Source organism: Linepithema humile, chromosome 4 (genome assembly GCF_040581485.1).
Source record: "Linepithema humile isolate Giens D197 chromosome 4, Lhum_UNIL_v1.0, whole genome shotgun sequence".
NCBI classification, from domain to species: domain Eukaryota; kingdom Metazoa; phylum Arthropoda; class Insecta; order Hymenoptera; family Formicidae; genus Linepithema; species Linepithema humile.
The window spans coordinates 5,755,739-5,776,575 of record NC_090131.1 but is presented as its reverse complement, the minus strand read 5'-3'; the positions used below and the strand labels follow the sequence as shown (position 1 = coordinate 5,776,575).

The window sequence follows — 20,837 nt, the reverse complement described above, 5'->3', positions numbered from 1 at the left end:
TAATGTAAGATGTGAAATATGTTCACTAAAATGATTTAATTTTAAACCGCTGGTGAATAAAAATAATAAATGGTTAAGAAAAATATTATATTTTTTGAACACTGTATGTGTTTCACTTTCTATCGAGTTTCACGGCCGATTTGCGCGCATCATATAGTCCAATAAACACATTACAGCAAATTGCGATGAGCGGTTTCCATCATGCTGACGTTGCGGCCACTTCATTTACATCATACAAGCTGCATTATCGATATTAAATGCCAGAAGATAAACTGGGAAGAATGGCGATTATTTTAGTATCGGGACATTAATAGTTTCAGAATTACAAAATGTTAAAAATCAAAATGTTAAATAAATGATTGTAGCAAAATGTTTTAAACTGAAGAAAAATCAAAAACTTGCTTTTTAAAATTGACGAAATCTAAATTTGTGATTTAAATGTTGAAAAATGTAAAAAAATATATTTAAAAAAGATGAATAGGTTGTGACAAAGATGACAATGATGGTTTTCATCTGAATTTTTGTCACGGAAAAATCACTTGAAAGAATCGAAAAGAGACACATGACTTCCGGCACTTCCCGAATATCAAACAGACGTAAAATGCAGCACGTGCTTACGCGCGATGCGCATAAATTTATGACGTTGCACGCACTCGCGCGCTATTGGCGAATTCAACATAAACCCGTCTGGGGTGCCGTTGTTCTCTGAGATGCGATTCGAAAGGCGAACCATATTCGCATATGTTCATCATTAACTGCGATCGTTAGCTTGTGAAGGATCGCACTTGTCGATATCATCTCGTCTGGCAAAATAATTGAAAAACTTACCTGGAAGTGCAGGATGATGGTCCATATCAGGCCGAGCGTGAGTTTAGGGTTACCGTCCACAATGTCCTCCGCCCGGATGTTGACCAGCTTGATCTTCTTGTAGCGCAAAAAGTCGAGGGCCATCTGCACGTTTTGCAGCATGTGGAAACGCATTCGGCCCCTCTCCCGCGGCTGAAAGTTAACGCGATCGATTCGCCGTTAATTACGCTTGATCGAGGACAATTATCGCTACTTGGTCCAATTGTTGAATCGAGTTTAACTCGGACAGAAGTCAATGTCCTTCTGTACTTTCCGAGGACAAAGTACGAATGTGACTAATTCGAATTTATGAGACTTCAACGCGATGAACAGATATCTAATAAAATTTAACGGTAAATTAAACTCGTTTAACCTTGATAGTAAACAAATGTGACTTTTTCTGAAGATAAAATATTTAACAAACGTACATATGAAACTAAAGTTAGAAAGATTGCTTCAAGAACTTGGCGAGAAGCAAATACTCACAAGGTGCTCGCCGGAGAGCACTTCCAGCAGGGAGATAAGGTTGTGGCCATCGCGTAGATCTTCGAACAGGTCTCCGACATGTCTGCTCGCCTGCAACAAATTCCGAACGGAGCAAGTTAATTATTGCTTTTCACATCGAGCAGAGCAGCACATCTGACGACGAGGGGGAAAAAAATGTGAAAACATTTGATACAGAAAGAAGCAGAGAGCTAAGTGGAGAGATAAGGGACGCATAAGGGTATAGTCCATCGGCGATGTAACTACACGCAAGCGGTTACCGTGAATAGAAAATGAAAAAGCCGCAGGAATGCTGAGTGTTGCGTATGCATAATGCAAATAATGAAAGCGTGGGCAAGAGTCGAATGCGTTATACAAGTAGCGCGTCTGTGTTCGCGCGTGATGTAATGGAAATATGCAATGCTTTTCATACATAGAATTCGAATTTTTCCTATTACGGTAAATGCGTCATACTACAATAACCTCGCAATGATTCCACTTTTGCGGAATAAAGACATCAAACATTGGGATTCAAAATGGAACAACGTAAAAAATTGAGACATCAAAATTTATGGTTTCCTAATTACAGAATCCGATTCCGCGCAAAAGTAAACACATGCAAATCTACAGACCGGTTTGAAAAATACACATTAAGCACGACGCGTTCGCTACCATATCGGTCGATCAATAGTCAACTCTTAACATGCAAAGCGAATACGTCATCTCACGCAGGTGTTAGTCAGACTGCGACACGTTAATAACATAAGAGAACACACACTCGCGTTGCAGCAATTTACAACGGGAGGCTACCTCGCGAAATGAAGCGATAAGCGCAATATCGCTTGGCACATTTTACATAATTCCCTAATTCGTGACACCGCGTGGTCCACTGAGGCGGGATTTGCAACATAAACACAACGATAAATCATGCATGTCATCACGACCGATAATGAATGAAAACTATCAACTTACGGTGGGGGAACAGCATGGTTGGTTGTTCACAAGGACGCACACGTGTAAGCACGTGTAAGTCTGAAAAGAGCGATGAGAACCATCACCGTGAGTTAGTAAAAAGAGCTCGCATAAGCAAGGGCGAATAATTGTTCAAGATTCAAAGCTAATAATTTTTAAAATTCCCAAGCGGAAGTCTTGGGATAATCGAGTATTTCTGTTTAAAAAATGTACTCTTCTTAAAGTTTGGAATTTAAATTAAAAGTTATCTCTCTACTTTTGATTAACATCTAAGATGCAATCAAAATGTTTTAAACTCAAATTGTTTCTATAAATATAATTAATCTAATCGAATTTAACTAGTTTGCAGATCCGCCCCTGCGTGTAAGCGTGTGTCGCGTGTCCTGCACAGCCAGGTGAATAAATGTCAAGCGATTGACAGAATAGGCACGTGATCCGCCTCCCATCCGCATTTCGCAACCGTGACTAATTGCGACAAGTCGTGTCTACGCGTCTCAAAAGATGATTTCGACGCGTTTCATTTTACGACATTGCGACACTCGCTCCTTTATATCGCGCGTGAATCGGATTAATAGCGATATCCCCGTTTGTCAAAAGTCTTCGATTATAGATGTTGTAAAGTCTACAAATATTGACGCGATTCAGTCGCAAGTGTCGCAACGCGTGCGATAAAAATGACAATCAAGCAGAAGTTTTAAGATTCCAAGAAAGAAAGCCGGTTAATCTTAATCTTAAATCATATTGATACAAGTGCAAAATTTATATAGTTTCGCAATATTGTGGAAATTCCATAAATATATGTATCATTAAACATATAAACTATATTATTTTTTCATTAATTATGATATAGATAAATTCAAAGAAAATACAGTGTGTAAAAAATTTAATCAAACTCTTCCTTTTACTAAATTTAATGACATAAATTCTGAACATAGTTCGCTAATTGCTCCCATCTGCGTTAAATACTATTTCGTTAGTATAATAATCAGTAATGAGTACGCTGCTACAATTTGCATGTACTTGCCATTAAGTCGCGCGTAACAACAAACTAGAACCGACATAACTCTCCAGCCGTTCGCCAACTGCTGGCGAACTCTGTTTTACTAAAAAATAACAAACAACTAATTTCGGCAGCTTTAAAGTTCTATAACTCGAAGCGGAAGTATTTCCGGAAATACCGCGCGAACTTCTTTCATCGTAAAAATCCGCAAAAAATACGCTGTCAAAGTTGCTTCAGAAATTTCGTGCAACAAGCCTGTGATATATAACAGATCCGTTATTCATTACGCGGACAAAAATGCACGCGAAACACACGAGGAAAACTATTTGCAGTCACGTAAAATCTCTTCTAATGCTAAAATTAACCTCCGTACATTGACTGTCTCGTAATTCGTGCTCAAATGCATTACAATATGATTGACTGAGAGTTTCATGACTAGCCACTTCAGGCGGTGAAAAATTCCAGATTCTTCGCGTTCCGCAGTCACCGCGAGTGAAGGGTCGGCTATGCGGTAAAGGGCAGAGCGAGAACAACGTTATTGCCGGAATACCTTGTTCCGTCGCGTGACGCGTTTCCTCCACAATTCCTGACATGCCGTTTCGACATGAACGCCAGCTTTGTCACAAAGGCATTAGAGGCACGGAAGAATAATAGATGGGACACATAACGGTACAGCGAATGCTTTTACGCCGCTAATGAAAGTAATTATCTTAACCACTGCAAACCACGTTCGTAATTTATGTATGTGTTAAGAAAAAATCTTTAGGTGAAATGAGCGAGTCGTTGCGAGCAACGACCGCATTTTATAAAAACACTGACACACTGTCGCTGTTATCGCAGCAATAATTCTCATTTATAACAAAATTAATTAATGCATCATTTATATAATTTATGCTAAAATGAGCGATCTACTGCTTCATAAATATATGAATTCGCAACACATCCCATCGATCCTTGTATGTCTTAAAAGAAGTAATGATCATGATGCCTACCTTGACGTACTTCCAGTGCTGCAGGAAACATAAACAAATCCAATAGATCGATATAATCGCAGTAATGATTTACATATAATTAGGTCGATCGCGTGGGAGAGAATACGGTATGTTGAATATAGCGATACGATTCTTGGTCTTATCGTTATACGTTCATGTAACGAGTAATTATTATGATTATCACTACGGCAAACATGTGACTACACGTCTTTAAATAACGTCGCCTCTAGACAATGATTTTTATGCGAATGTAAGCGTTCGTCCATTTAAATAACGAAAAACTTTCGTCATTATGAAACGTCGGACTACGTTCACTCTGTCCTCGGTCTGCGCAGATCGTTCACTTCCTGTGATTCCACGAACACAGTACAAGGTCTTATACAGCGTTAAGCACGAACAGGCTATCTACGTACAACGATTCGCATAATTGGCTACCTTTTGACCAGGTAAAATGCAGAGTACTTAAAAAAATAATTCAAGGCTTTATCTCAAGAATAAGTAGCTCCATAATTTCTTTCCGAACAAATAAATCGTATTTCAAGAATGTAGAAAAATATAAGAAATTAATTTATTACGCATTTTGTCAAAAAACAGTCATTAAAAAACAAGAATTTAATAAGACTCCGTCGTTTTTTCTCACGGTTGTTCATTAAATACAAAATTACACGATTTCATGAGTAATAAAGTCATTAATTCCTGTTTTAAGATAATTCAATTTAAACCGCTTCATTCTTGTAAACTTAGCTGACTGGAAACAAGTGCAAAAAGCAGGGGAATGCAGACGGGGATGCCGGTGGTGCCGTCGTATTGTGGTTACATAAGCGCCGCGAGTTCGTGCTGCGGATTGAAAGCGCGCGTGGAGTCGGCCGAGGAACGCTAAAAACAGCTGTATAAGGCACTTTTCTCCCCCTTCGACGCGCCCTCCCTTTGGGCCCACCCGTCCCCCTGCGGCTGTCGCGGCGGCGCCCCGAAGAGAGTAAACGCCGTCTCACCTGCCCTACAGCCCCACCTCCGACACCGGGCGGGAGGTGGTAAATCGGGAACGGCACACTCGAAGAGGGTTTCCGAATAAGGTCAGGCTCGCAAGAACCAAACGTGGGCGCGCGAAACCGATCGGCCGTGGGTCGATGCTGGTAACCAGGTATCACGCAATGCGTAAATATCGAAATATCCTTGTTGTATTTTTTCAGCGAAATTTCGGAGTCTCACGATAGCATCGGATTCCATCCGCGAAAACTTTAGGGGGTGTCCCGAAATCACCGAAGATCCTTTTAACTGAAGATTCTTTAGCAAATTTAAAATCGATTCTTTTCTGAAAAAAGATACCACTCGTGTTGAATTGAAAATAAATACGTATCGGTGAACGAATCGAGGGCGAAACTTGAGTAAATAATTGGCGGACGCAAAAGTTCCGCGACGCCTTGACCATGCAGCCGTATTCATTGCACCGAGAAAGGCAACCCGATCGCACGAATCAACAATAGAACGTTATGTCGAGTTACAAAGGTGATACGCGAACCAACGGGGAAGGCCGCGATCATTAAAACGCCATTCACACGGAGCGCGCTTACAGTTCGCAGGTATTATATTCGGTTCAACAGGACGCGTTATTTCCTCACACGACCTCCTTCGACTATCGATTCCCGCGGAGAAAAAATTCACTCTAAATTAGTCAAAGAATCCGTATGGCTCGTCAGGATTGAAACGCGCGATAAGCACAGCGTAAGATTTTTCAAATGCTCTCCATCTCATCTCTCAAACTCATTCTGCGCATTTGGTCTGCATCATTCTCAGCGCCTCGTAAAGCGCATTCATCGCGGCATCAGTTTGCGCTGAGTCGCATCCGCTATTCTGCACTTTATCCGCGCAACACGATCGACGAAAGACGCGCGGCTGCGGCGAGACGAGGAGGAATGAGAAACGGTGGGCAGGAAACGACACGACAGAACGATGCCAGCTTACGATAATTATACGTCGACGGGACAACTCCACCCGTATACGGCCGTGATTCGAACCATTCCCGGAGCCGCCGACCCGGTCTGCCTCGCGGCCCAACTCGCCTCGGTTCGGCTCCGCCGTGACGGATGAATCATTGTCTGTATTAAATCCCGACTGACATACGTGCGTACACCGCCGAACGAGGGAGGACGCGGCTCTTCTGTGTTTCATGAGTTTTCTCTCGCTTAAGTGTAATTGATGAGTTAATTAAATATTTGCGGCTGTACTTATAGATTGACGTGCAAACGTCTTCATCCCGATTGCAGATTTCGTGGCAAATATGTGCGCGACCGATATTTCCTCGGCAAAAGTGTAATTCTTCTTTTACTTTATCTTTAGCCTTTTTAAACATCCTGATTGAAATTTTTGAAAAACTTAAGACTTGATATCGGCGCGTATTTTGTTCCGTATCTTCGTAGTTTATTTTCTGTCAGTGGTATCATTTCTGAGGTAAAAAATGAGATCGGCTACGAGATCTTTTGCATAATCTCACGATTAGTGTGGTAATAATCCCGTTTGCGTAAAAAATCAGAATAATAATCTGTTTATTAATTATCCCAAGAACTCATTTTATAAAGTGCCTGCATTACTTCTAAGCTGTCATTAAATCTTATCAACAATCTAATGCGGCGTTTAAAACGATTTCTAAAAGCCCGACGCGACCGCCTATTGATTTTATCTGCAATGACCGATCTGAAAACTTACAATTAGCAAGAATTTTACATTTAGCAGTGATTCATAAAACATGTCTGATGTAGCGTGAAATCAAGATAATAATATATTTTGCGTAAGAAAATCATTTTTCAGCGCATCGTGCGAGGCACGAATGTTTACCGATTCGTTCCTCAACATTGCTCGCGGTATGAAAATATTTATTACAAAATCGCGACTGCAATAATTATCAAAACGCTGTCAAACGTGCACGGCGCGCTTCTCTTATGGCGGAGCATCCAGCTGCATAGCTCGCGGTTACTCACGCTTGCCGCAGGCAACACAACGCGATGCAACGGACGGACGGTCCCTTATCGAGAAATGTTTGACCGCGTTCTTATCCCGGACATAACACGACGCACAGCGTCCGTAGCGACATACCAGAGATCAAAGCTCACCAGTATATCTTTGCTATCTACGATGGCTATCTCGCCACTTAACGATAAATAACTCTTATCATCCGACAGCGCGGATCGCAATATCGCAACTCCGCGCGCAGAAACTCGATCGCTAGCTTGTGTTTATATTATATATTTTTGCACTCGTACGAGCGGCGTGACAAAGTGGGGCGTTTTAGGAGCACGCTCTGTAACGTATCATCGATTCGCCGCTCGAGATTTTCCCCGATCGCGTCGCCCACTTGTCCCGCTCTCGGGCCGCTGCCTTCTATAGCCGTACCTCCTCGCGCGACCAGGTACTTTCGACCCACGTGCGTGCCACATACGCAACACGGGGGCCGCAATATCGGGACCGTCGCTTGCGCAACGAAAGTTTACTTATTTTTACGCGACGATTCGCACGCGCGCGTGAGACCGCCTACTTGTACGGTGATAAAAGCGACGAATGCGATGAGAAGGTGCCGATCCGACGAGCCGATCCGATCCTTTCGAAAGCTGGGGACAAAATAGAACGTCGGGGCCCCGACGGCGTTCCGCGGAACTCGCGTGCTTCGTTCGCGTCTCGTTTGATTGTGTTCGATGCAAATCTCGTTACCGCGCTACTACGCGTTTCCTGCTTCCATCGACTCCGCTCTCGCGGTGTACCGTGGCTATTGTTCGCTCGCGATCGTTTCAATTTAACGGCGCATTCACCGGTTTTATACCGCTGCCTTTCGTTTGCTAGATTTATACGCTCCATAAAAATGTTCGTCAACATATATATATATAGATTCTTCTCTTCAATAAGAACAATTGGGATAAAAATAGATTTTCTTCTATAACGTGTCTCGCATCATGTAAATTGTAAATATCTTTGAAAAGACAATTTACCACTTTATGTGAAATAGCAGTCCGTCTTCGTAAACAATTTCGTCACATATGGACACACAGGACGAGACGGAGAGCTCGCGAATGCATAAAGCAAACCATTATGCGTCACCACGCACAAATTTGAGACTTGTTTACTGAAAGATGAATACCACGTCGAATTCACACGAAGATATAACGATAAGACCAAGGCGAAGATACTTAGCTTTCACAAGTAAATCTGATATGTCATGCATTTTTTGATAATTCAAATCCTTAACTATTATATTCTAAAATTATATCCTAAGAATATTCTAAAATCCTAATGTTTTCAATGTATTTTAAACGGATGTATGATTATCTTATATGCTGAAAAAATACAATTGATTCCTTCGCTTCCAAATATTTATTAATTTTAGAAAATAACTATTTGGAAATTATTTGGAATAAATAAAATTAATATTTGTTGTAAACAAATAAAATATTACAATTAAAATATTTTTGTAACATGCGTGCATGTAACTGCAGTTCGAAATTATACTGAAATTATAATAATTTCGAACTTTTTTATTTCTTTCCAGATTTTTTATTTCCTTTCACAGACTGTTTTACTTATGTGCGATTTTTAACACAACTTATACTTCGCAAGTATCAATGCCATCGGGCTAATTAAACGATGGCGTGACAACAAGATTCGCATGAACTCAGAAAACGCCGCGGGTAATAAAACTGGCACGAGAATCTGTTAATTCGAGAAGCAAGAGACTCACCTTTTTCAAATGCTTGTTCACCCACTTCGTGAAGGTCTTCTTCTGTATAGCGTCTCTTTCATCTGCAACACACAAAAAAATCAGATATATTGGAAACGTGAAACTGTCAATTTCCTTCTTCAGTGACTACTGCATCATGACATCGCAACATCCTCAAATAACAGAATTTATTTATATTCTATATAATTTATAAATACAAAATTTCCAATAGATATTTGAAAGCAAAGTAATCAATTGTACTTTCTTTCATTCAAACAATACATTTATAACAATAAATATAAATTCACATAATAAAGATAAATGATACACAAAATTTCATTATTTCACTATTCAATAGTAAATATAAATGGCAAAAAGATTTTTTCAAGCGTGGATGTTGTCACATTATCATAATTACTGCTATAATCATGTCACGAGCATAGCCTCATTCGATGTCACGTAGCAAATGTTACGCGTGTTATAGACGATACATGCCATTGCGTCTATTGTCATCAACAGCCACAATATAGATTACTGTGAAGAAAAAAAACGAATTTCGCAATTCGTCATATCGATAGGCGTAGCTTATTACATCGCAGTGTAATTTTATGCATGGCTCCGACAGCGAGAGCGTCGTGACGCAATGCCACCTGGAAATGAGCCTTTAAGGATGCTCGAGGTCAGTATAACGAAACCAAAGTCGCAGGCAACCGGATCGGGTCAGATCTCGGATGAGGTTAAGCAGGTAGACGGGTAGGCGAAGCGAGCAGGCGGGCGAGCGGACGGAAGGTCGGCCGGCTTGGCAAGCTGTTCGATCGGTTAGCATGCGAGGCACACAAATCCGGACAATGGGTCGCATGAATAAAAGTGAAGCCCACTTTAGAATCGAATCTCAGGCGAAATTCTGTCCGCATGTTTTTGTCCCTTTATTCGTAAAAACAATGAATCAAATTTGGATCTACTGAGCCCTCCGTTTTAACAAACGTCGACCGAATATTGCTAAACACTTCGGCCGAACATCACTCGGTCTCAAAATTATTATTCGGGACACTGCGTTTTGTCATCGACGCGTGACGCAATGTTCGAAACCGCAAGGACGTCGGCGTCGATGCGCGCGAAAAAAGCCCGGGGTTTCTCGCGAATTAATGACTATATTCTTGTAGCGTAATCGCGGTTGCTGCAGCATGAATAAGTAAATGATCAGCGACGCACACACATCTCCGAGTTGCCAGTCGCGCAAATGATTCATATCGAGCGCGAGATGTCGAAACATGCATAAACCGTAAGCGTTCGACTAGAGGCGAGGACATATATATCATAACTAGAGCATACGCGAGTGTCAAGGGCTTAACACTTTGTCGTCCAGAAAGTAGCGTGTATTATGTGGGATCAATCGCAAATTAATGTGTAAATCAGCGGCTAATTGCGGGAATTAGCGTAGAGACTTATCGGGATCGTGATTCAGCGCGGCACTATGATTTATAACGTACACTTGACACGTCATCATCGCACGCCCCGTGAAAAGTTAACGCCACTCGAGCGACGGTATCATCGACCGCGTATGTTTAAAAGATCGGCGAAGCCGACGGCGAGTGACAGCCTAGCGCCGTCAGACGATACAAAATAAGAGGTAAAGAGAGAGGTACACTCGGGAACACTTCTGGATTTAGAAATATCTCGAGTGGCCTGCTCTGTGAACGATCACATTTTCCGAGTGCGCCTGTCACTCTCGTGAGAGAATCGCGGATCAAATATGTATTTTAATGGGCGCGCATGACGCGTTCAACGACTCCGATGTGTGTTACGCATGGCGGTAACATGCGATAAAACGCGATATGTAACACTGTTCCTCTCTGCACGTTGAATAAAACATCCGTAAACCACAGAAAATAATACAGTGACTTACATTAGCCGCCGCGTTAACGCGCGATAGTTTCAATTTCGAACACCTCTTTTCAAAATAGCGTAAGGCACTCGCGTGACAAGCGCGCGCCGGAAACTTTGTTTAGTATAAACTTTACGGAAAGTCTTAATGTCTTATACGCACGCACACGGACGGCGTGTGGCCCGGCAGCTTAACTATGCAGCTTAACTTGCGCTAAATCGCACATTCCATTGTGCTCTGCGAACCGAGCATTTGTTCTTCGCAGATTATCTCACCTCGTTGTCAGACACAGCTTTGGCCCAGTTTTGATACCTTGCCTACAATTCGGAACTACAATGGATAATGTAGCTTCAGCAACAATTAACAAACGATATGCGGAGTACCGCACAACTCGCGGCCTATTTTTAATGACAAGTTCTTTCTACATTCAAAATCAATCAAGAACTTTTCCAAATAAAAATTTTTTTAACAGAAGAACTTAGAAATCGTAATCCTAACAGAAGGAAAGTGAGACATGAGCGTATACGACTCTGTTCTATTTACCTGTCAATCATAATGTCTATCGCATTTCTACAATTCTCATACTGTGCACGAAACAATTATGTGTGTCAATCATAACATTGTATATCAATCAAGAAAGGCACGAAACGTCTAATTTTTATCAGACGAATTAAAAAAAATGTTCTGTCAGTATAATTTTTTGTACAATTAGCTACGCAATATTTAATACGCTAAAAAAATTGATTTAATCCCTTTAACATGTTAAAAGCTCAATTAAAATGATTCTAGAGAGTATTGATTGAGCGACGATTTAATCTGTTACGACTCATGGAAAAAATTCCAATGTAATCAATTACGATACATGTTCGTGAGAGTAAATAACGTCTCGGTCTCTCTTTAGCGGTTATATTTCTTAGAAGTTACACTGGTAATCATAAGGTCATAATCTATCCGACGACTCTTTCTCGATAGGAAAAAAAATCTCGATAAAAAATACTGATCGTGATTGGACGAATGATCAGAATCGGAATTATAGATCGTGCTGGAAACATATGGAATCATGTCAGTTCCTCGAGTCGATATCTTTGATGTCAGTTGAACTAACTAATCTAAACTTGTGAAGGGCGGCTTTTGATCTTTATCAACCGCGCCACAGCAACTCACTTCCGATCACGAACTGACGTATTTCTGGGAAATCCAATTCATTCAATGCCACTACATAGCTTTGCGTGAATTGTCAGTCATTAATTGACATAGTTTTACTCGTTCGTTCTCGGCAATCTGTGCCAATAGATAATCAGACTTCACAATCAAATCTGAAAACCTAATTGTGTCTGACGAAAAGAATGTTAAATGATACACTTTTCTATTAAGATTAACTCTTCGAATCGATAGATAATAGATGATGTTTCCTAAGTATTTCATAATAATATAATAACTTTTAATTTGTTAGATTACATAATTATTAATTTCGATGGATTTTTTTCTTAAATCCTTTTTCAGGAATAAAAGTAAATATATTTCATGTTTATTTTATGCCTTTTAACTGTTTCGACAGAAAGGCATGAATGCTTTGGCAGGAGGAGAGAGCCATGAGCTAATCCTAAAGAAATGCAAATTGACGTATGCTTTCTTCAGTCAGTTCTTGTTAGCGAGTACGAATGCTGGAACGTAGAAGCTCTGATAATTAGAGGCATTAGAGGGGCTAAAGATAAACGTCAATGAACGTATTCATTACTATCTACTCTTTTTGGAAATTCCTGACAGCAATTTCAGCGACAGCCTTATGGCGTCACGAGTTAACGTCAGATAATATTGTTCACTTATCAAATATTCAACGAATCCATAAATGACACAGCATCCGGAATACTTGAATGACGAAATATTGTATTGTCATAGCTATATTTTTAGCCGCAAATTAACGTCGGGATATAACCGTTTATATGCTAACATTAACACAAAGTGTACTTTTAATAATATAAAAAAGCAAATTTTTTATTTAATAAAGATAATCAATGATAAAAATCCTCAAATTTTAATCAATTTGTGCACGCCAATAATTTTTATCTCTCACAATTTATTACAAGTTGTTAACTAAGAATGTTATTCCATTCGTATAGTCGAACATTCATCAAGTGAACATATTATTGCAAGGATATTTTTAAAGGAGTTATAAAAACTCGTGATTGACATCTTTGGCTCGTTATATCCCGCGCTTATTCGCGGACAACCGACGCGCGTGCATTTTACGCTTCCGTTATTAATTGCCTCGCTCAGTTCCCCGGTGCGCTCATGCAGGAGACGATCGCGCTGGATGAGAGAGTTTCGATTTCATAATACGCGTCCTTCGCCGTCGGCTCCGTCAAAAGAGAAGCTAAGCGCGCGATACGAAAGCAAGAACGTTGTTAACGATAACGATGTAACTGGCCGTGTCACGAATTGAATCGCTCTCTGCCGGACACGATGTCGGTAATTACGATAAATTAGCGATCAATCCCGCGGTGTGGCGAATGGACGCGAACGACGCTGACGTCATTCGCCTGACGTCGAGCCTTCCGGCCGTTTACTTTTGCGCTAAGTGAAAAGTAGCCGTTGGGCGTCTACGAATCGTTACACGCAATCCGAGTAGGCAGAGATTATGAAAAGCAACGGCTATTGTTTATTGTCTGCTTCGCCTGCAAATTAATGGCACAATCTAACGCGTGGATTTGCAATTTTACGAATACGTTGAATCGTGAATTTTATTCAAAAATCCGGAGATAAATTGAAAAGCATTAATCTGAATAGACTTAGAATTATAGAGAATTATAGAGAACCGCTGCGTCTCGTTATCCGTCTACTTATATACAGTAATAGTTTGGATATTCCGCACGTAAAATATACTCGACACGTTTAAAAGGTATGGCGAGGAAAGCGACACTCATAACTCAAACATTTATCAAACGAACGCCGCGAGCATAACTCAACGGATTTGTTGCGCGTGTTACAAGCGTCGGCGGACTAATTTATAAAGTTAGTAAAAACCAATCGTATCACACCGTGTGAGTAAATTTGCAATATGCAAACTGCAAGCACTCGCAAACGCACATATTTCAAGTTAAATTTCCCTCGTGTATTATGCAAACTCCGATAAATTATAATTATTATGAACATCGCGAATATTCGCTATTAATATCAATTTTTAAAAATATATGGAAATTCGGTACATTACATTATAAAATATTATATTGTTTCTGCCGGCAGATATATCATAAATTTTATTTACGGCTGTTTACAAGAATATTACGTGATTGTCGTTGTTTCTGAAGTATCCGTTCCTGGACCGACTAGGAATGTTGAAATTAGCATGTCGCAAAGGTCAACTACATTTCGGAATACAATTTGCAATAATTAAAGCCCGAAGACGTTTATCGTTTCGCGCCGCAGAGAATGACGCATCTCTGGTGGCACGTTCGGATTTACACAAAATCAGTAGCCAGCCAGATGAATCAGATAGTAAACTATTTGCTTACCTATTGGAAAAAAGGGGGGAACAGAGCAACAAAAATTCCACGACATAAAAAAGGAGCACAAAAAAAGGGACGAGCTTCACGAAAATCTTCCAGCATCCGCATGCCAACTCTGTTTTCTGCCTCTCTCCACCTACCGTGCGCCTCAATGAACATCGCCCAGCAGCCCCAGAAAGCCTGGGTGTTGCCGGCGCGGTGCTCCCCGACCTCGCCATTGCATCCCGGACTCTCCTCCGGGAATCCGTTCGCATTCTGACCTTTGAACTTGGAGAGCGACTCCTCGTAGCCGTGCTGGGAGCGCTGCTCGCGCTGATGCTCGGCAACGGTGTCCGCCGGATCAAAGCCGAGCCGCTCCTTGTAGTAAGCCTGGGTTGACATTCTGTCCTTCTCCGGGCCCCGGGCCGTCCCAGCGAAGTAGAGGGTACAGGTTTCAACGTTCATGCCCAGCCGGCCACGCAAACTATCATGACACACTCACGGCACGAACGCGGAACCGACGGTGTTCTTTCACGCCGCCCCGATAACAGCCGACGGCGGCCGCTCGGAACTCGGCTTTGCGCGAGTCAGTTGATTATCCGCTTACTTGCGTTTCACCATTCGATGTTCGTAAAAATCGCACTATCCTTCGAAATATTTTGAGTCACTGTTCGTTGCCCTTCAGTCGCGCGATTTTTCTCGCATCTTCGCAAATTTTTCTCTCTCGAGATGCGTACTCGAGTCGAAGGAGCTTTTCGGTTTCGATCGTTCGTTGAGTAGCTTTCTCGTTTCCCCTCGTCTTTATCGCTGTCGCAGCAGCGCGACGGAATGCTCGACGCGCGAGTCTCTGCGAGATTCGCCGATTATCTCCGTCGCTGTTTACCGCGACGTGCACCAGCTTCGGCTGGAACGCGATCGGTTACTCGAGCCCTCCCGTCGTTCGGGGAATCGGCCAAGGGTTCCCTCACTTTCGGATTCCAACCTGCCGCGCGGCATATGCAAATGCGAGCGCCGTCTTATACCGCTCCGATCTCGTACACGATATGGCACTTCGTGAATTCTCGAAAAACACCCGAGTCGCGTGCTCCTGTCAATGACAACATGGGAAACCTGTATAGTGCGACAGTGCGACAATGCGTGATGTGCGCATCAGAGTATTTAAAAAACAAACGTTTGATCAATAATTTCACGTGATCAGAGAGAGAGCCTTCGATAGAGTTTTCTCCTTAAAATCATATCGTCATCTTTAAAATCTTATTTTTGAATAATATTATGTGTTCAAAGTTTAAAAACCACATCATTAATAATTTTTTAACATCGCGACTTTGATTTATTGTGTACAAAAAATTTTGGACAAATAAAAAATTTACGAATTCCAAATAATTCAAGAAATGGTGAAAAACGGTAGAAACAAAGAGGAATGACAAGGTAGAAGTGGAAAAAAACGGTCGATCGATGTATACGTGCTAGATTAGAAATCAACGGCCTTGATGCACGCCTAAGTAAGAAACTCGGAAACTCGATCACGGTTACGCCCGACCGCCAGGTGCTATTATCCTACGCGTGCCCATCAAATTTGTAATCGATCATCCGGCATATTAGGCTAACAACCAGGATAGAAATAGCCTGACCGCAACAACAGCGATGAAACAACGGCGATTAAGTATGATTAACTCGCGATTTATGTAACGCATATTTTTCAGTTTTATTCCTCCGCGGAATTTTTCGTCTTTAACAAACTCTAATTACGTTCTTATGTAAAATTGAAAGAACAAATCAAAATTATCAATAACAATAGATGACAACTAAATTCTATGCCGTAAAAACACCGCACTGCTTAAAGTATTTATTTAAAAGATTTTCAATTAATAACCGAATCTTCACTTTTATTAAACTGTCGGATAATTTAATCGGATAGACAATCAGGTCTCCTTTTCTATTTCATAACTCACTGCAATGCCTACGACACGAACCTATGGCGACGTCGAAGAGACCGGTCACAACACACCGAGCGGAAAGCAAAATCGGATGAACGGACGGACGGATGGACAGGCGGACAGATCGAGCGACCTTTTCGAACTGACGATCCGCGAGGCGCGTGGAGACTGAGCGCCGACGCACACGCCCGGCATCGGCAGAGACTTGAGACGACGATGGGAGCGCGCCTAACCGCGAGATCGAACTCCCCGCATATGGTAAACGGAGAACGGGTACGTGGGTGCCCCGTCCTGGTTGGTGTTTGTCAGAAAGGGTCGTCATGAACCAATTCTCGCCGATTTGCCCGGAGGCCACCAGACGCACCTACGCCGTTTGGCAGTCACCATACATCGCGCGCGCTTTCTTTCTCTTTCGTAATTAGAAAAAAAAAAAAAAATGTTTTTCCCTTGAACAAAATTCTTGCAGAAACGCAAGGCGAACGCAGTGTGGAATACGAAGAGCACGTTGTCGCGACGATGCGCCGCGCGACGTGCATACACGATTGGGTCGATGGCGTGCGCGCTCGCTTGATCGCTGCACTTGCAGTCGTGGACCATGTCGCCGCGATTGGACCATGTGTGTATGTATATATATATATATATATATATAAGCGCAAGAAGCCGGTCGTCACTCTTGCCTGCACGAAATTAGAAACGGAAAGAAAACAGAGTGACACGGACGCCACGCACCGTGCGGTTAGGTGAGGTCACTGTACAACGCGGTCGTCATCGCGTCGCGCAAAAATCGAGGGTACCGTTGAGTAACCATTGCGGAAAAAGCGTTTACAAAAACTGGATCTTCGAAAATTCGGATCAAAACTCGATGTGAAACTAGTTAGAATTTTTCGCACACGAGTTGAAATTTGAACGCGGGTTGATTTCTTACTTCTGGATTCAATTTAAAGTGTAACGGTGTACCTTCCCCTTTTGTATTCAAGTAAACTCGAACCGAGGAGAATGCATATTTCGCCGCTCGTTGACCCGCGGCTTTAATTGATCCCGTCGGGACACGCCTGATGGACGAGCCCTTGTTAATTCATTAAACACCGAATGGCGGCACGGGAGCGACGACGACGGTCTCGCTCTTAATGTCGCTGGTTGCTGAATCACGCGTTCTGAGAAACGTACTCTCTCGCATCACCTCGACGGTACACGTGTGCCTTATATGAGCATAGCCTGTTTGCAGACCGCGCGTCATACATCGCGACCGTAAAGGTATGCCAAAAATATGCGGATGCATAATGCCCGCTAACAGGATCCGTCAATAGGAGCACTATGACCGCATTGAGAAACTGTCTAAAGGGGCGCGCATTAATATCTCTGATGCATTAGTATCTTACATCGCGTGCATAGAGCGGAAGAAGCGCGTAGATATAGCCGCGGGGTATTAACGAACAAGCCTGTTAAATGACGAGGCGAAACCCCGACGGTATTATGCCTGCTCGCCTCGCAATCGTACTTCGCAACACTACTCGCAGCGGAATATCGCAATTAGAAGCAGCATTTATCGTCCCGCATGTGGCGGTCGATTGTCTACGAGCAAGAAGAATTATTAGATTGTAATAATTATCTACAAAGTCGAAGAAAGAAACTAAATAAAATAATAATAATTGCCAATTGTGTGAATAAATCGATTGACGCCGCGCAGAAATGTTCGGAGCACGAATAATCAATTGCGACATTCTCGACGATTTCGGCCATGAATAAGGAATGCGTCGAAATTCGCCTGGTTCATCAAGCTTCATCAAAATTCGAGGGGGAGGGGTCTACGAAGATTCCTCGCGAGAGCGAGGAGGAACCGGGCGAAAGACGGGACGGCACGCGCGCTCGTATCGCGAGCGGCATAACGCGGGCTATACGGAGGCCGGCTCGGCGGCATTCTTGCGCCAAGTCGCATAACGGGTCCGCAGTCGATCTCGGCCCACTACTACTCCCGGGGCCCTGCGAGAGGTGACTCTCCCTCCGCGATCAACCTTGAAGGGAACTCGCCGAGGCTAATCGAATCGCAATTCACGTCCTACGTGAATTACGAAAAAATACTGCGCACACAACCGCGTACTCTAATCTCGTATTTTCTCCATGTACATATAATCGACCATATGACGCGTGTATTCGTGCGTGTTTCTCGTCGTAGGACGCGCGGTACCCTTGGCAGGGCGTTGGCTCCTACGACGAGTTACACACGGTGAGCGAGAGACGAGCTGCGAGGACGATTAAGGTAATGAGAGACTAAGGATCGATTTCAAAGCAAAGTAGGCGGAAGGTTGACAGAGAGCAAACAATACGTCTCTTCCTGAAGCGACTTCGGCGATGAATAAAATCCCTTCATCATCATAAATACATGAATAAAAAGAAAATCTCTCTCTCTCTCTCTCTCTCTCTTTGCTTGATTGGAAGTTTGACTTGCATGTCATTTTAATCGAGCAATTAGTCTTGATAAAGGGAGCGCGTGACGATAAAGACGATACCTTCGATCGCGATCGGCCCTTAAAAGGCTGTGCGAGCGATCAAGTACGTGGGCTAAGCGATAATGATACGAAAGTTGTTCGCACGGATGTCACGCGCTATACCGAGAGCAGATTACGAGTTTCTGCGCGCCGGCGGAGGCGTAATTTACGCGGATACGAACATGCACCGTGTTCGATCACAATGCAATCGCCGCCGACGTCAAATGAACATGGGAGTCACGTTTATTCTTACCCCGAGCTACTTGCCAACAAGTGTACAAGGGTACAAATTAAGTGATCGGTAAAGCGTGGGAATTGCCGATAAAGACATGCAAGCCTACCAAATTTATGAAGAAATCTAACTTCCGCGGCTTTGGAAATTCTATTTTTTTAGTGCTAGAAAAATATATATATTACATAATAAATATTAAAATATGTATTGCGACAAATATGATGCATATTTCAATATTTATTCCACGTCGATGTAGTCCAGAAATTTCCCGAATCACTTTCGCTGCCGAGAATGACAATAAGATTCCTACCTCGCGATGAAAAGTGAATTCTACCTGCTGCCGCTACCAAGAATGGAAAACTTGTTTAAAGCCGTCGGAATTTAGTTTTGAGAGGAAAGGACCGGTTCGCGCGTTAGGCCCAAAACCAACCGGACTCCACCTGTATTTGCCTAGACATGTTCGCCCACAATCGAGTCACACTTTTGGAAGCGTTTACCGAGGGCGCGAATTTCATCACCGCGCATTGACCGTATAAGGAAATTTTCGTCACTGCTGTCGTTTGCAGCTATTGTGCACTAGAATATCGTTTCGCGATGAGCTCACGTTCACCCGCAGCAAAAGGGAAGTCGAGAAAATAACCGAGAATGATTTCATCTCGCCGAGCACAATCGCACGCGAGAGCGCGAGACGTCATTTACGATAATTTGCATTCGACTTAAAGTGTTGCCGGCGCGTTGAAAAAGTGACAGCCGCCCCGGCTGCAGGTAGAAAGGAAAAGCGAATCTCGAAACGTTAACGAGGAGGAATGACGATTGTCGATGAGTAATTCCTTTACAAAGGACGAACGATAATAGCAATAATAGTGCAGCAGACGACTTTCATATATAGCCTTGTGCCACATTAATAGATTTAAATGAATTTAAAGGCCTTTCCTCTCCTCGAGAATTTATATGACCGTGAAATCGGCGCTGTCAATTCGGTCAAGCAAGTTGTTGCAAAAATACTCGATCAATGTTATTTTATTCTCACAAACCAAAATATTTTTATTCTTAATTGTTGCATGTAAAGCATCTTAAAATTTATTCTAATTTTCATCATCGAGTATTTTAATAAGTAATCTTCAGACTAAGAAATTATTCATGTACTCTGATTTGATGTAAATTTTCTACATAAATTAACATCATGGGCACTGTGCCCTAGGCAAAAACCAATTCGAGTAAAACTTTCGCGATCCAACCAAATTAAGAAGTCGCGCACGCTCGAACCGGCGTGTGAGTAAACGCGTTATATGTGCTCCCGTGCGCCTCGACCAGTTTTGTCGTGTGGCTTGTCGACTTGCTACTCCTCGCTCTCGGTCTATTACATAATCGCCGTATTCGATAAAAACGACTTTCTTCCCATAGCAGTTTATCATTCAACATCAGGAAAACTTGAAAGCGGCACGCTTTTATGACTAAATATATCACTTACAGTAAACAAAATAAAAAATGTATCGCAATGTTTCGGAAATGACTAGATATTTTTCTAATGTTATCTGTGAGACGGTGTTCGTACCGCTTTGTTGAGCAGTTATTGTTGAGCAGACTAAGCAAATTGTGTTTTCTATCTTACGCGGTCTATCTGCCATCTCGTATTTATCCGGCTTATGCCGCATCGATAATAAGAGATAAACACGCAGCGCTTAAGTGATAGTCGATGATATAGCGTATGACGCTATTGTTGATTTTTCAGTAGGAAAAATATATATTTGCATGTTTACATCTCTCTTAGCCTAAATTTCAAAGCCTAACGACTGAAGAATGACTTTTAAAGAATT

The 20,837-nt window shown here is 42.3% G+C and overlaps 1 protein-coding gene across 34 annotated transcripts in view; it reads right to left on the bottom strand.

Moving 5' to 3' along the window:
* The window catches only part of shot (dystonin-like protein short stop), a 98,987-nt gene that overhangs the window by 62,625 nt on the left and 15,525 nt on the right, over positions 1 to 20,837 (bottom strand). For 6 of the 34 annotated variants that reach the window (XM_067353065.1, XM_067353063.1, XM_067353057.1 and 3 more), the window contains exons 1-6: positions 14,647 to 15,607; positions 9,017 to 9,078; positions 4,294 to 4,311; positions 2,302 to 2,361; positions 1,333 to 1,422; positions 829 to 999 (exon numbers count right to left, since the gene is read on the bottom strand). In XM_067353065.1, coding sequence (XP_067209166.1) covers positions 829 to 999; positions 1,333 to 1,422; positions 2,302 to 2,361; positions 4,294 to 4,311; positions 9,017 to 9,078; positions 14,647 to 14,830 — 585 coding nt within the window. In that variant the 5' untranslated portion in view covers positions 14,831 to 15,607. Of the gene's footprint in view, positions 1 to 828; positions 1,000 to 1,332; positions 1,423 to 2,301; positions 2,362 to 4,293; positions 4,312 to 9,016; positions 9,079 to 14,646; positions 15,611 to 16,338; positions 16,712 to 20,837 lie in introns of those variants that run through there. The other 28 variants (XM_067353080.1, XM_067353073.1, XM_067353061.1 and 25 more) reach the window with 16 other exon arrangements.